Here is a 16,360-nt window from a genome sequence, read left to right on the forward strand (position 1 = left end):
ATTGAAGAAATAGTGCGCCGAAGACATCAACCTGATTTGATGCAATCGCGCACTTTTATTTACGTTTTCGCACTTATGAAGTCGCAGTTCGCAGTCCAGTGGTGAACTAAATGCGGTATACCTCTATTTTTTTTTATCCGTTCCTGAGTTATGACCAATTTTGTGCAAATTAATAATCAAGACGGTTGAAAATCAACCAACATCTGGATCATTTTCACAAAATTGGTCATAATTCAGGAACGGAGAAAAACCACATCTTGAAAATTTTACAGAATATAGCTTATGTTAAGTGTGACAACCCATACAAAAAAATCAGTGGTCTTATACAAAATGTGTGACATAGGGGGGAGGGGAGGGGTAAAAATGGGCAATTTTTGCGTGACGTAATTTATGGACGCTCTCTTATCGCTGGAAACCTCGAGACGCCACACCCAAAGACGCATTTTTACTTCCGCAGCATGTGTGCCGGATTGCAAGATGGTGAAGACACATTCTACCGTGACGTTACAACGGTTTTACGCCTTTTTGGACAGATATTGCCCGTTGTGAAGATTTATAGATTCCGACGCAAATGAATGATTAGGCTCATTTTCAGCGTAGGTGCTTTATAAATGTTTGTTTACAATGCATAACAATCACCAAATGTGTACCTAACAACACAGCGTAAAATATTCACCAGGACGCGGTCTGGTTCAATATCTGTGGGCCCACGCAAGAAAAATCCACGCAACTAATTTTCGCGCAGGAGTCTAAACAGGTGGAATCTCCGCAATAATGAACTATAACTCATAAATGCGTACCGTAAAGCTAAAATCTGTTGAACATTTAGTTTTCATTAAAAAAGTATGTTCAAAATGGGAATTAGTAGCGTGACGTTACAACGTTGTAACACAGACAAACAGACGTAACACCTTGAACGATTTTCATGGAAATCCATCGCCCAGTTCACACTACAGTTGACGTTCGATAAGTGCAACATGTTTACGTTTCACTTACCGAATGAAATTCGATAACTGCAACAACTGACAGATGTCACATTACTGTCAGTTGCTGCAGAATGCAACCAATGTGCATTTGAAAAACATCGCATTGCAACAAAAGTGCATGCGAAAAACATCGCATCGCTGTTGACATTTCATTTTGACGGATAGCGGTGCGATAACTGCAAAATTGTTGCACTTAGCGGACTTGCAGTTAAAAAGCATTGCAGTTAAAGCGTTTGCAACGAGCGAACGTCTACTGTACCATCACCTGGTGGAAAAGTTGCACGAATCACTGTGTTGTGCCATATCGTCAACAGAAGGCGCTAGTGTGAAACGTCAAACGCATAGAAAAATGATGCGCGCGCCTCTGGTTGTGAAAGCCACAACTATGAAAATTTAAAATGATCGTTAAAGCGTGGTCGATGGAAATTTCGCAAGTGTTACGTCTGTTTGTCTGTGGTTGTAACGTCACGCTACTATTTCGTATTTTAAGCAAGCTTTTCCAATGAAAACTAAATGTTCAACAGATCATATTTACTGGAAATTTTACAAGGAATCCGAATTTGCAAAAATATTTAAGGTTTACGGTACGCATTTACGAGTTATAGTAAAAAATCTGGCCAAAAAGTGGTCAAAACGTTGTAACGTCACGGTAGAATGTGTCTGAAGCAGATTTTAAATCCATCTTGTCAATCTGAAGATGGATGGAGATATATATAGCAATATTGCCGCCGTGGAGGTTCCCCCACACGCGGCAATCGATATTTATCCAAATCCATTAACCGTCGGACGTAGTACGCTGGACAACGCTTGGGACAACGGTTTCTGATCCTCTATTCAGTGCACTTAGGGAACGTTCAAAAATTACGTGCAAGATTCAGGGGAGGGAGTTGGGTGGGTTTCTAGAAAAGTGTGACTGTTCGTGTATTAGGTATAGGAAAGTAGCGTGTCAGAGGTTGGAGGGGGAAATCCCGAAAAACGATGGACGATTTTTTATTGAAATTTTTATTATATTTTAATGCAGAAATTCGAAATCGTTTAATATTGTAATACTGTGCTGACCCGATTTTGAGAGGCCTCGATTGCGTTTTCTCCAGACATTTTCGGTTTTCTGACTAGATTGTGTTAGCATTTTTTAACAAGAAAAAGTGTTTTACATTCCGCATACCATTTTACAATCACTTGTAAGCAATATAACACCACAGAGCAGGAGAACTGCCTCTCTGTGGTGCAAATAAATCGTAGTTGAAGTAGAACGTCTTCGTCTTGCCTCCGGGGCAATTATTACACAACGTAGGAGCCTAAATTACCGCTGGACAAAACATTGGACAGACTTGTTATAACCCCAAAATGGCCGCCACAATGGCTGACTTTGGCACCTTATCGCGATTTCGATCGCACAAGTCTCTTCGTAAACAAAAGCAGCGCTCCTGATCTTCTTATTTGAAGCTTATTACAAATGAACAACAGCAGATTAATAGAATGCACTGTTGTTTGAAGCTTCCTTCTTGAGATTTGTGCGTCTAAGTTCTGATGCACTGTTGAAGCAAAATTTCAAGACGTTTGCCCTTAATATTAGTTGGTATATTTTGGAATCATATACTGTAAAATCTGATGACCGCTTCCTTTATATCCGATTGGCGCTCCGTAGAGACGTCCGCTATCATCGATAGTCTACAAACGAATCCCCTTTCCTTTGTCTCGCTGTACTGTTGGAACCCGAGGTTTAACCCATTACACACACATACACATACGGCATTCTCACGTTCCCAATAATATAGAAGTGGGCGATATTATTCAGTAACCCTTGAGTGGCCTGTGACATTATATAATAACTCTTTCATACCGTAGTACATTTAGTACATCGTTACATCTCTCCCTTTTTTTAAGACCTTGTATACTGTCAAATGTGACTTTATTCCACTTTTCAAACACTCATTTATCATACAGAGTTTCTTAATCGTCTACGACATAGTCACGGAACTTTACTGGTCGTTTACGCGTACGCTGGCTAGATCCGTGGCCGAGTTGCTCCTTGGAGATGTGTTCCTTCACAACTTCAGTCGAAGTTGTCTCTCGATGCTCCGTTGATGTGTATTCTTCAACCTGTTCATCCGTTGCTCTTTGTTCATCGGTTTTCTCTGCTTGGACCCTGTCGAGTTTCTTTAGATGAGCACTGTTTCGCAAATAGACTTTATCCGATTCAGTGGATCGCACCTGCACTGCATTCCCATTCACATCGACGACTTCGAATTCCTCCCCTTTAAATGTAGAGTCTCGTGCTCCCGGATTCAAGTTGCGCATTAAGACCGTGTCTCCTCTAACCAGTGTATGGTCTTTCGCATGACGTTGAGCATCTGCTATTTGCTTATGGTATTCCTTCTTTCCCATGTCTCTATCCCGAGCCTCCTCCCATAGCAAACCGTGAGGCGTACGAATCGACGGTACGCGTGTCCTGATTTCGCGACCCAGCATCATTTTTCCTGGTGAAACTCCAGTAGTTTCCTGAGGAGTGGCGTGATACATCGTTAGATATTCGTACAAGTCCGTTTGCCAATCAGTCTCTTGAATTTCACTGATTTTCAGTCTTTTACCTATGTTGCGCATCTGGCGCTCAACCGCGCCATTTTGTTCAGGCCAGTATGGCGTTGACAAGTTCAGATGTATACCATAGCAAACACAGAAACGAGAAAATTCATCTGCCCTGAATTGCGGACCGTTGTCTGCAGTTATGGATCTCGGAATGCCGAGAACGCTGAACATCCGCAGCAATGCTGTTATTACTCTCTGCGCCGTTGCTGGTTTCATAGGTTCCACCTGAATGAATCTTGTAGTATAGCATACCACGACCAGCAAGGAGAGGCCGCCTAGTAGTCCTTCCTTGAAATCAATGGCAATGTCCTGCCAGGGCTCCGATGGTATACGGCGCGCCATCGGGTTTGGATTGTCCGGAACTCCTGTCATTTTACAAGGTTTGCATCCACGAACCAAGTTCTCAACAGCCTTATCCATTGACGGAAACCACACTTTTGCTCTTAGCTGAGCTTTCATAGCCGTGCTACCTTGGTGAGCGGAATGGGCAAGCTCAACAACCCTATTCTGTAACTCTTTCGGAATAACGATCCGATCACCTCGTAGAATAAGCTCACCGTAGGTAGTTAAATCGTCTTTTATTGTAGCCGTCCTGAACTCGACCGGAACCGCGTCCCAATGACCGAATAAAATGGCCTCCTTTACAGCTTGGAGTATATCATCGCGTTTGGTTTCTGATTCGATCTCTTCGATGGAAAGAGCACATGGTTTTATTTCTTGTGCGAGCCACGCAACCGTATCAATTTCTCCTACAATTTCTTCTTCGCCCTGAGACATCCTTGACAATGGATCTGCCATGTTGTTTTTGCCTGGTTCATATCGTACTACAAAGTCGTAGCTTTGCAGCCGCAAAATCCACCGTTCAATACGAGCGGATGGTTTTGATTGTACTCTGTTGAACAGGTACTCAAGAGGCTTGCAATCAGTGATCAAAGTAAATTTGATACCATAAAGATACACGAATAGCTTTTCCATTGCCCAGATTATCGCCAAACACTCTTTTTCGGTTTGGCAATACTTCTTTTCGTGTACTGCCAGACTCCTAGAGATACAAGAAATTGTCCTGGGTACTCCATCTTTGATTTGTATCAATATGGCACCTAGCCCATACGGACTAGCATCTGTTACAAGCTGGGTGTCATCTGCCGGATCAAAATATCCCAGAGATTCGACTTTCCCTAGGATCGATTTGATCTTCTCCAATTCGGCATCATGAGCTTCGTTCCATTGGAAAGAGCTGTCTTTAATGAGTAGCTGTCTCATGTTGAAAGTTAGGGCCGAAATATTTGGAACAAACCGGCCAACGAAATTAATAAGACCCAGTAGGGATCTCAGCTCGGTAACCGACGATGGAGCTTGTAAACCAAGAATCGCCTTTACCCTCTCTTCGGTCGGCCGAATTCCCTTGTCCGCGACACAATATCGCAGAAATTCAACTTCCGTGGCCGAGTAGACTGACTTCTGTTCGTTGATGCGCATATTTCTGTCTTTCAAAATTTCGAGCACCCGCTGCAGCGTAGTGTCGTGCTCTTTTTCGGTGGCTCCATGGATTAAAACATCGTCCATATATACGATCACCCCATCAATCCCTCGAAACAAGTTCTCCATCTCTCTTTGAAATAGTTCCGGCGCAGACTTAATGCTGAACATTAATCTGCGGAACCTGTACACCCCACTACGAGCTACGAAGGTTGTTATTCCACGGCTGTCTTCATCCAATTCGAAATGATAGTAAGCTGCTTCTAAGTCAATCTTCGATAATCTTGCAATCTAGTTTTATTATAAAACAAAGTGACAATGAGCTTAGAGATTACTAACGGAAAGCTGTACAGTTGACGTTCGATAAGTGCAACATGTTTACGTTTCACTTACCGAATGAAATTCGATAACTGCAACAACTGACAGATGTCACATTACTGTCAGTTGCTGCAGAATGCAACCAATGTGCATTTGAAAAACATCGCATTGCAACAAAAGTGCATGCGAAAAACATCGCATCGCTGTTGACATTTCATTTTGACGGATAGCGGTGCGATAACTGCAAAATTGTTGCACTTAGCGGACTTGCAGTTAAAAAGCATTGCAGTTAAAGCGTTTGCAACGAGCGAACGTCTACTGTACCTACCTTTGTTATTGACATCATCGCGGCATCGATGTTGGGCATTGGATAATTCTCCCGTTTCACTGCCTGATTTGCAGCTCGCAAATCAACACAGAGCCGTATGTTTCCATCTACCTTCCGGATAGGTACCAGAGGCGACACCCATGTCAGTGGTCCCTCAGCGCGTTCTATTATGTTCTTGTCCAGTAGATCTCGAATCGCCTCTTCGACGTCCGCTTCCATAGACATAGGAAGTCGCCTGGCCACTTGAACAACTGGCGGAATTGTTTCGTCGATTTGGATTTTTAGCAATACGTTCGGAACCTTGGGGAACTCCTCCACAGGTTCAGTCGTGCTGGATATGTGGTGAATATTGTAGCCAATTTTCAACACACCCAAAGCGAATGCTGTAGCTTTGCTCAGTATGTTTGTTTGGCCATCCGGTGCTACCAGGACATGGGTCCATACTCCTGATTCATCCCCTGGCACTTTGATTTCTGTTTCGAACGCATCGCTGAAGAATATTTTCCGTTCCGATGCAAATGCTGTCAAGTTGGTTTCGTTTTCGTGAGGACGACGTTCATTCAAAATACTCGCTCCCTGCTGTTTCAGCCACGCGTAACTTTTGCGGCTGATAATGTTGGCTGGGGATCCCGAGTCCACCAACAGGTTCATGGTAATCCCACCTACTTCCAGTTCCAACACTTCCTTCAGCTGAGTTCCATCGTCGATTGTGAAGACTCCTGTCGTTGTAGCCTTTTCGTCGTGAATAGCATGAACTGAACTGCGCTTCGGTGCCGGTCCCGTTCGCTGTTGGGAGTCCTCCCGCTTCCGTTTTCGGCAACACACCTTGAAGTGTCCTTGACTTCCACAGCCATGGCATGTTGCGTTCTTCGCTGCGCATTTCTCTGTTTCTTTGGCTAGGTGACCAGGGCGATTGCAATTGTAGCACCGTCTGCGGGACTCAGTATTTTGATATCTATCCGGTCGCTTTTCAATGCGTTGAACCAGCGGTGCCTGTGCATATGCCGACGGTGTAGGCCTTTCATATTGTTTCGATTGCTTTTGAACCTCCTCTATCGTTTTTCCGAGTGTCATGATGTCGTTCAGGGTCAAGTCGTCGGTCAAGAGTTTCTTTCGTAGTTCTGTGGACTTGCAACCCTCTACGACTTGATCAATAACCATATCATCCACATCAACGAAATCGCTACGTTTTGCCTGACCTTGCAATCTGAACACAAATTCATGAAACGGCTCGCTTTCCTCCTGCTTCATCGCCCTGAACAAATGTCTCTCAAACCGCTTGTTCAATTGTGGAGCAAAATACCTTTCCAACGAGGTGACGACCGAATCATACTGTAACGTTTCTACTTCCCCAGTCACAAGAACGTTTTGCACTTCATACTTGGTTATTTTGTCATAATACTCTTGCAGTTCTATACCGCCGAGAACCAGCAGCAGATCAAACTTCTCTTCGTCATTATCAATCTTATTCGCTCGCAAAAACCGATCAAAAGCTTTCCTCCATTTCATCCAATCGTTCCTTGGATCTCCTCCAACTTTGAATGGAGGCATCGCCGAAGCATCTAGAACAACAGATAAAGAAATGGTTAGTTCTGTGAAACCTTCAACCACAAACTCAATTGGCGCTTATTTGCCAATATTTTTCTTTTTTTTATTGCAATACCATTACGAAAATGAGCTACGACCTTGCTCAGACTATTATCGCACGCACCTTAAGGATAACAAATCTTTCATCTAGCACGTAGCTTGCCCAACATGTAACAACTTTGTACACTGAAATAAATTTTGTTGTTGTTTCTACCGAATCCACGGTAAAATTAAGAACTGTACCAACAATTTTCAACCGAATGCAAAATTCTGTTAATTGTACAGTTGACGTTCGATAAGTGCAACATGTTTACGTTTCACTTACCGAATGAAATTCGATAACTGCAACAACTGACAGACGTCACATTACTGTCAGTTGCTGCAGAATGCAACCAATGTGCATTTGAAAAACATCGCATTGCAACAAAAGTGCATGCGAAAAACATCGCATCGCTGTTGACATTTCATTTTGACGGATAGCGGTGCGATAACTGCAAAATTGTTGCACTTAGCGGACTTGCAGTTAAAAAGCATTGCAGTTAAAGCGTTTGCAACGAGCGAACGTCTACTGTACTGAAACATTGTCAATATTACCATGCGTGAAGTACCATTGACTGAAAACATTCTTGGTGTTACTATTTTGACATTGTATTTTTGACCATGTTTATCTAAGACGCGCAACATTCAAGTCTACATGATCGAAATTACAATGCCCAAATAGTAGAACCAAGAATGTTTTTAGTCAACAGTAATACACGCATGGTAATATTGATAATGTTTCAGTACAATTAACAGAATTTTGCATTCGGTTGAAAATTGTTGGTACAGTTCTTAATTTTACCATGGATTCGGTAGAAACAACAACAAAATTTATTTCAGTGTATGCAGTATCCAGCACCACATTACGCGTAGCATTACGTTGCACGAAGCACCTTCACCATTTGCACGCAGCATAACCTTGAACGCAGCTCTGCACCAAATTGTACGTAACATAACCTTGCACGAAGCATCTCCACCATTTGCACGTAGCATAACGTTTCACGAAGCTTGCCAACAAATTGCACGTAGCATAACCTTCCATCTGTATGGAGCATCTCCGGATCCAATACTCAACTCTGCAATTGTATTTCTAAGCAGCAACCGCACCGTCATTTTTCCGTTTGTACTCACTCTTAAAAATCCCTTCTGCTGAATGAACCCTTCCCGTTCCATAACCTTTTAGTAACAAACGCATTTCCACAAGGTAAAACACATTTTTCTTCCGGATCTAGGCCTCTGCCCTCAATGTAAGCCGTTTCTTTGCAGCACTTTCCTTTCTTTATTTCACCATTCCTAGCCCCTCCACAACGTTTTTTTATCGTTCCCTCTCCGAAGTTTTACGGAAATATTCTCTGGTTTCGCAATTCGTTGTATTTCAATAGAATTATCTGACTTACCGATTTTCCTCGAAGCCATTGTAAAATCTGATGACCGCTTCCTTTATATCCGATTGGCGCTCCGTAGAGACGTCCGCTATCATCGATAGTCTACAAACGAATCCCCTTTCTAGTGATGTCGCAAATTAATCGATTATCCCAACTAATCGATTAATCGTTCCACTAATCGATTAAATTTTAATCGATAACCGCCCAGTTCGATTAATCGGATAATCGATTATTTGGTTCGATTATTTTATCGATTAGTAAAAAAAAATCATGGCATTTTAGACTATCCACTCACCCCATTTATCAGAGATCGTTGGGATAGATTGTTTGGTATCTTTTTTCCTTGTAAATAATTCATAAATAATCAAACCAAGGTCATTTTCAAAGTTGACAAAAATATTGCAATTCAATAAAAACTATTAGATAAATAATTCTAAGAGAATCACTCTCCAGCCCATAATCTTACCCAAACATTTATTATTGAATCGGGGTGTTGCGTATTTAAAGCAACACCCCGATTATTTCAAATATTTCTCCGCGGAAATTCCCTAGAGACATCTTCCGGGATTTAGATATCTCCCAGAAATATTCTTCTGATATCTTGCAATATTTTCCAGAAATTTATCTTTATATAAATAAAATAAAAAAGAAATCAATAAATAAATAAAAAAAAATAAATAAACTAATCAATGAACAAATGAATGAATAAATAAAATAATAAATATAGGAAAGATTAAATCAATGAATCAACAAAAAATTAAATGAATTTAAAATTAAATACATACATATATAAATAAATCGATCAATCGATAAGTGAACAGAAAAAAATAATAAGGGAATAAAAATACGTGATGTAATTGAATAAATAAATAAATAAATAATGAAATGGATTATTAAAAAAGAAATGTATAAATTAATGAAAAAATTAAAAAAAATCTTATGGGGATTCCAACCATAATTCTTCCTGGAATTCTTTCCGGAATTATTTCAGTAGCATCTTTCAGAATATTTCTAATGTTTTTTTTTCTGAATTCATTCAGGAATTTCCTTCTGAATTATTTCAGAGATCCCTTTCAAAATTCTTCCAAAGACTTCTTCTAAATATCTTCCAGAAAAGTCTCCCGGAATTCTTTCAGAAATTTATCATGGAATTTTAAATAAGCTACATGTCGGTTTATTTTACAAATATTTATCCCTAGAAATTCCCTAGATACATCTTCCGGAACTCAGACATCTCACTGAAATCTTCGTGGCATTTTTTTTTCCAGAAATTTCTCTTTTACTTTATTGTTTTGGCTTTGTTCCTAAGCTCTCCTAGAGTCTCCACATGAAAATTCCTCATTGATTTTTCTCGAAACTATTCCAGGGACTTCTTCTGAAATTCTCCTCCCCATAATTGCTGCCAGGACTTTTCCGGGAAACTTTTTCCAAGCATTGCACCTGGTATTTTTTTAACAATTTCCTTCCATCTTCCATTATTTCTTCCCAGAATTACTCCAGATGAATATCTGAAAATCTCCCAAAATTCTTCAGGCAATTCCTAACGGAATTATTACATGGAATTTACGGATTTTTTCTACGAATTCCTCCCACCGGGAATTTTTACCGGAATTCTTACACGAAATCTTGCTGGAACTATTCTAATTTCATCTTCCTATAATACTAACAAGATACCTTACAGAATTCATTCAGAAATTGCTAACGAAATTCTTCGCAGGTTTTCTCCTGAAACCCTCAAAAGGGTTCCTTTCATATTTTTCTTACATTTTCTCTTGATTTTTTAAATAGATTCCTTCCAAAACTCTTCCACAACTTTTTTCTTCAATTATTTTTAAAATGTTTTCGAAGCTCTCCTAGGGTTTACTTCCGTACCCAATTCCAAGGATTCTTTCCGGAATTGCTTACAGATTTCTCTCCGAAATTTCAGGAGCTTCTCCCGGAGATGGCTTCAAGGGTTCTTTCTGAAGTTATTTCAGAGAATGCTACCAGAATGCTTCCAGTAATTCTTTTAAAAAATATCTAAATAATACATCTCTTTTCGAAAAGCTTCCCGGAATTTATTTTGGATTTTTCTCAATGATTTATCCCCTCGAGGATGAACCTGCCTCCGGCAGAAAATCCCCATAATAAAGAGTTATTAATTAAAGATTTACCCGGTATTCTTGTACAGATTTCAGCTCAAGTTCTTCCAAGAATTCCTCTCGGAGGTATTGCAAGTTTACCAAGGTTTCTTCCAAGGATTTCTGCCCGAAGTTCTTGTAAAGATTCTATCTCAAAATTTTCCCGGAATATATCATTTTTTTCTAGAGATTTAATTCAGAACTCTTTCCAATATTTAACACGGAAATAATCCAAAGATTTTAAATCCGAGAATTCTTCTTAAAAGACTATGCACTAAGGGCCAGAATCGCAATCTAGCGGAACTAAATTAATTACTCCAAAACGAAGCATTTCCGACACATGGTGTCTTCGACAAAGTTTTTTGGCATCAGCAGGGGCATCTATTGCTTAGAACGTAATAGTTCGCAACTCGTCCGCATAGGTGGCGCCACCATCTAACTTCTTTGTTTTACCGTCTTCGGCAAAGTTGTTTATTTTGGCTAAATAAACACCTCTTTCTCAGACGCCAAAATTCCACAGCCTACTGTTTTCGAGTTATTTAAAAAATAAAAACCAATCAATGAAAAAACAGCTTTTCAAACTTATTTTGACATTTTTACTAGAAACCATGTGAGTTTATTTTTTTCCTAATGCATGTGTGTCAAACCAAACACATTGTATGGGAATATGTTGAATATTATCATTAAAAACTCAAAATAAAAATACAAATTCGTAAAAATAGTGTGAATTTCGAGCCTTAATATCTCACAAAGCGCAAAAAATCGCAATTTAAAATTTTCAGCAAATACGAAGCAATACTAGGTGAACATACTGTAAAAAATTTGGAGAGGTATTTTTTGGTGTTTTTGATATAATAGCTTTTTAGTAACAGTATAAATATAAGTAGTGTCAGCATGTAACTTTTTACTGTTACACATTAGAGAGTTTATGTCTTTGAAAAAGTTGTTCATTTTGACTAAATAAACAACTCTTTCTTAGACGTCAAAATTCCACGGCCTACTGTTTTCGAATTATTGCATATAAATTAGATTATATTGAGAAAAAATGACAATTAAACACATTTTGATGCAATACAGTAGACGTTCGCTCGTTGCAAACGCTTTAACTGCAATGCTTTTTAACTGCAAGTCCGCTAAGTGCAACAATTTTGCAGTTATCGCACCGCTATCCGTCAAAATGAAATGTCAACAGCGATGCGATGTTTTTCGCATGCACTTTTGTTGCAATGCGATGTTTTTCAAATGCACATTGGTTGCATTCTGCAGCAACTGACAGTAATGTGACATCTGTCAGTTGTTGCAGTTATCGAATTTCATTCGGTAAGTGAAACGTAAACATGTTGCACTTATCGAACGTCAACTGTAGTATGAACTATTTTTATTGTTTTTTTCTTTTACGATACATAGTAGGTCATGAACATGTCAGTTTCGTGGAGCTACAGTTTCACAATCTTCGACCCGAGCTTCGACCAACGTCCTTTCCATCCAGGAACAGATCCACGAGCTTTCAACAAGATATTTCGCGCTCTAAAATTTAAAAAGGTTGACAAAATTGGTTAAGCATAAAACATTTTGAAAAAGACATGCCAAAAATTAAAAGATATCTTGACCCATGCTGGAATAGTAAACTGGCATTTGCTTGACCTACTATGTATCGTAAAAGTAAAAACAATAAAAAAAAAGTTCATAGTATTGCATCAAAATGTGTTTTAATATCATTTTTTATCAATAACATCTAGATTATATACAATAATTCGAAAACAGTAGACCGTTGAATTTTAACGTCTAAGAAAGAGTTGTTTATTTAGTCAAAATGAACAACTTTTTCGAAGACATAAACTCTCTAATGTGTAACAGTAAAAAGTTACATGCTGGCACTACTTATATTTATACTGTTACTAAAAAGCTATTATCTCAAAAACACCAAAAAATACCTCTCCAAATTTTTGGCAGTATGTTCACCTAGTATTGCTTCGTATTTGCTGAAAATTTGAAGTTGCGATTTTTTGCGCTTTGTGAGATATTAAGGCTTGAAATTTACACTATTTTTTTCGAATTTGTATTTTTATTTTGAGTTTTTAATGATAATATTCAACATATTCCCATACAATGTGTTTGGTTTGACACACTGAAATAAATTTTGTTGTTGTTTCCACCGAATTCATGGTAAAATTAAGAACTGTACCAACAATTTTCAACCGAATGCAAAATTCTGTTAATTGTACTGAAACATTATCAATATTACCATGCGTGAAGTACCATTGACTAAAAACATTCTTGATGTTACTATTTTGACATTGTATTTTTGACCATGTTTATCTAAGACGCGCAACATTCAAGTCTGCATGGTCGAAATTACAATGCCCAAATAGTAGAACCAAGAATGTTTTTAGTCAACAGTACTACACGCATGGTAATATTGACAATGTTTCAGTACAATTAACAGAATTTTGCATTCGGTTGAAAATTGTTGGTACAGTTCTTAATTCTACCATGGATTCGGTGGAAACGACAACAAAATTTATTTCAGTGCACACATGCATTAGGAAAAAATTTAAACTCACATGGTTTCTAGTAAAAATGTCAAAATAAACTTAAAAAACTATTTTTTCATTGATTGGTTTTTATTTTTTAAATAACTCGAAAACAGTAGGCTGTGGAATTTTGACGTCTGAGAAAGAGTTGTTTATTTAGCCAAAATAAACAACTTTGCTGAAGACACCAAGTCTCTAGGACGTAAAACAAAGAAGTTAGATGGTGGCGCCACCTATGCGGACGAGTTGCGAACTATTACGTTCTAAGCAATAGATGCCCCTGCTGATGTCAAACAACTTTGTCGAAGACACCATGTGTCAGAAATTCTTCGTTTTGGAGTAATTAATTTAGTTCCGCTAGATTGCGATTCTGGCCCTTAGTGCTATGTTATACGACTTTTTACTTGACAATTTTTCAAGAAATCCTACTCGGAAAATGTTCTAATATTCTTCTCGGATTTTTTTCTAAAAACTTCTCCCGGTATTCTTATGGAATTTCCTGTTGAGCTTCTTCTCTCAAATATTCCATTGCATTCTTCCAGAGTTTTCTCCAGGAGTTCTCCCATAGATGCCCCCAGAACTATGTTCACAAATTTTCCACAAAAAAAATGAATCCTTCCGGTATTTTTGTTTCTATAAATTATTCCCTGATTTTTACAGAGATTTTACATTTACACAGAATTCTTTGCGGAATATTTCCAAGTTTTTTTTTCAAGAATTATTCTTGAGTTACCTTTTACTATTCTTTCAGGTATTTCTTCTGGAAATCTTCCAGGCATTGCTTCGAAAAAAATTTTTCCTTTTCCTTTTTTCTCTGATTGTTCCCGGAATTCTTTCATGGATTTCTCTCGCTTTTCGCAATTTTTTCCATGATGATTTCTTGGAATTATATTAGAAAATTCATTCAGTTTATTCTCCAAATTCTTTGGGTATTTCTTCCGAATTCTAGCTAAGGATTTTTTTTTACAATGAATCATTGAAGCCGACTTTTCCGCTACTCACCACATCAAAACAAAAGCGCCACCGTATATGGACGGTAACACAGTGACAACAGTCGAGTTACGTCAAACACACAAGGCTACGGTGGCGCTATCTGTTCATTTCATAGCGGTCGTTTTAGTTATTTTAGTGATCCATTCTTTCAAAGTTTGCATCCCGATTTTTTTAGGGATTTTCCCAGATTTCGTTCTATGTAAACCATCGGAAATTTGTTCCGTGATTTCTAAAAAAATCCTCTAATGATACCTTCCGAAATACCCAAAGAGGCTCTGGATGGAACTTTTTTCCTTTTCTTTCTTTCATTTTCCCAATATTTTTAAGGCAGTTATTTTAATTATTTAAATGTACAAGATTTTTTCCTAAAATTCTCCCAGAGATTCTCTCAGAAATATTCTAAACATTTTTCTCGAAAATGTTCAGAGGTTTTTCTGTCAAGGATTCTTCTCGGAATTCTTTAAAAATTTCTCTAAAAATACATCCAGTGACTCACTTTGAAATTATCATAGAAAATGCTTCTGGATTTCTTCAATAGGTTATCTTTGGAACTCTCTTGTAAACATTTCTCCAAGAACTTTTTCAAGCATTAACCCTAGAAATCTCGTAAAGATTTATGTGTAAAAAATTCTCCAGAACTATAACATTTATGCTTTTGGAATTTCTCAAAAAGTTCTTTACAAAAACTTTCCGTAGATTTCTTTTTAAAACTCTCCATTCGGAATTGTTCCAAGGTCATCTTTCGGAATTATTCAAAGAACTTCTCCCAGAGTTTTTCATAGTATTAATCCATGAATATTTTCAGAGGGATTTATCGCAAATCTTCTAAAGATTTCTGATAAACTTTTTCCATGGTTTTCCCCTAGAGTTTTTCCAATGCTTTTTCGACATTGTAGCAAGGATTACACTCGAAGATTTTCTATACGCCCTAATTCCTTCTAGAATTCTTTCGGGAAATCTTCAAGAATTGCTTTGGGAATCTTCCCAAGGATTCCTACCGGAATTCTTTCCTCTCGAAATTCATCATGACATTATTAACAGGAGTCTTTTTGGAAATCCTTCAAACTGGCTCGGCCGTTCTGCTGCTGGTGATCCGTGCTTACTCACACATGCATACAGTTTCGAAAATTATCGGAACAAATGTTCAATAAATGATATTTTAATGAACTCAACATATTGTATCCCTATTGTGGTAAATTTTGTCCAAAATTAACGTTTTATGATGTTTATTCTCAATACAACGGTAATTTTCAATGAAATCGGCCCATTTTGAGCTTACTTGCCAATTTCATACTATATCATCACTAAAGCCGTATTGTTTAGCCTTAGTATAATCATTTGGTACAATACCTGGGATAAAACTCAAAATTTAACCTTATGAACTCTATTTAGCATCCGTAGAAAGGAAAACTTTTCGAACATTTTTTTTTTGCGTGCCGGGGTAAACGGATAACAGAAAACGGAAATGTACTGCTAGGCTTATAAAAACAAATAGAAAATAACATTATTCTGAACCGTATGCTTTATTCAATCAGTACTATGTGGCCCTTCAAAATATGCAAACATGCACCAGTTTGGTGATCACTGTAACAGGAAAGCCGAAATTAAACCAATCCTGCTTCAAAATAGAGCATCATGAACATTTTCAACTAATTTCAAAAACACTCCTTACGACGCTGTTGAAATGTTTGAAGCATCGGTTTCTTTAGAAATTTAGTAGCTGTTTATGGAAAAATCTTGTTAGAATTTGTTCTATTTTTTATAGCAATAATAATATTTGGTTTGTGAAGGTTGAACTTAAATACTAAAGAATACCAATACTTTTAACCAATAATTGTATTGTTTACTGTTTAGTACATAAGATACTCAAGAATAAGAAAAATATCTCTCTTGAATAAATATAACTATCGCAGTGTTAATATCTAAATTCTAAATCATCGAAGAATACCCAAGGGCGTCGAGGTTCGAAGTCCAGTCGCTAGATTTTCATTTCAGGATTTCA

The 16,360-nt window shown here is 38.1% G+C and overlaps 1 protein-coding gene across 1 annotated transcript; it reads right to left on the reverse strand.

Annotated features, from left to right (window-relative positions):
* Positions 1–2,589: 2,589 nt before the first annotated feature.
* Positions 2,590–8,811, reverse strand: LOC115266794 (uncharacterized). The gene is made up of 3 exons (XM_062854896.1): positions 8,724–8,811; positions 5,701–7,262; positions 2,590–5,345 (listed from the first exon to the last, which is right to left on the reverse strand). The coding sequence occupies exons 1-3, from the start codon at positions 8,740–8,742 to the stop codon at positions 2,940–2,942; spliced, it is 3,987 nt and encodes a 1,328-aa protein (XP_062710880.1). The 5' UTR covers positions 8,743–8,811; the 3' UTR covers positions 2,590–2,939.
* Positions 8,812–16,360: the final 7,549 nt, after the last annotated feature.

The sequence above is a fragment of the Aedes albopictus genome, chromosome 2 (genome assembly GCF_035046485.1).
Source record: "Aedes albopictus strain Foshan chromosome 2, AalbF5, whole genome shotgun sequence".
In the NCBI taxonomy this organism is placed as follows: Eukaryota; Metazoa; Arthropoda; class Insecta; order Diptera; family Culicidae; genus Aedes; species Aedes albopictus.

Excerpts from the sequence above, each read along its gene's own strand:
- LOC115266794 (XM_062854896.1), bottom strand. Across the intron at positions 5,346-5,700 it reads CGATGATGTCAATAACAAAG|ATTGCAAGATTATCGAAGAT; the intron begins GTAGGTACAGTA and ends TAATAAAACTAG.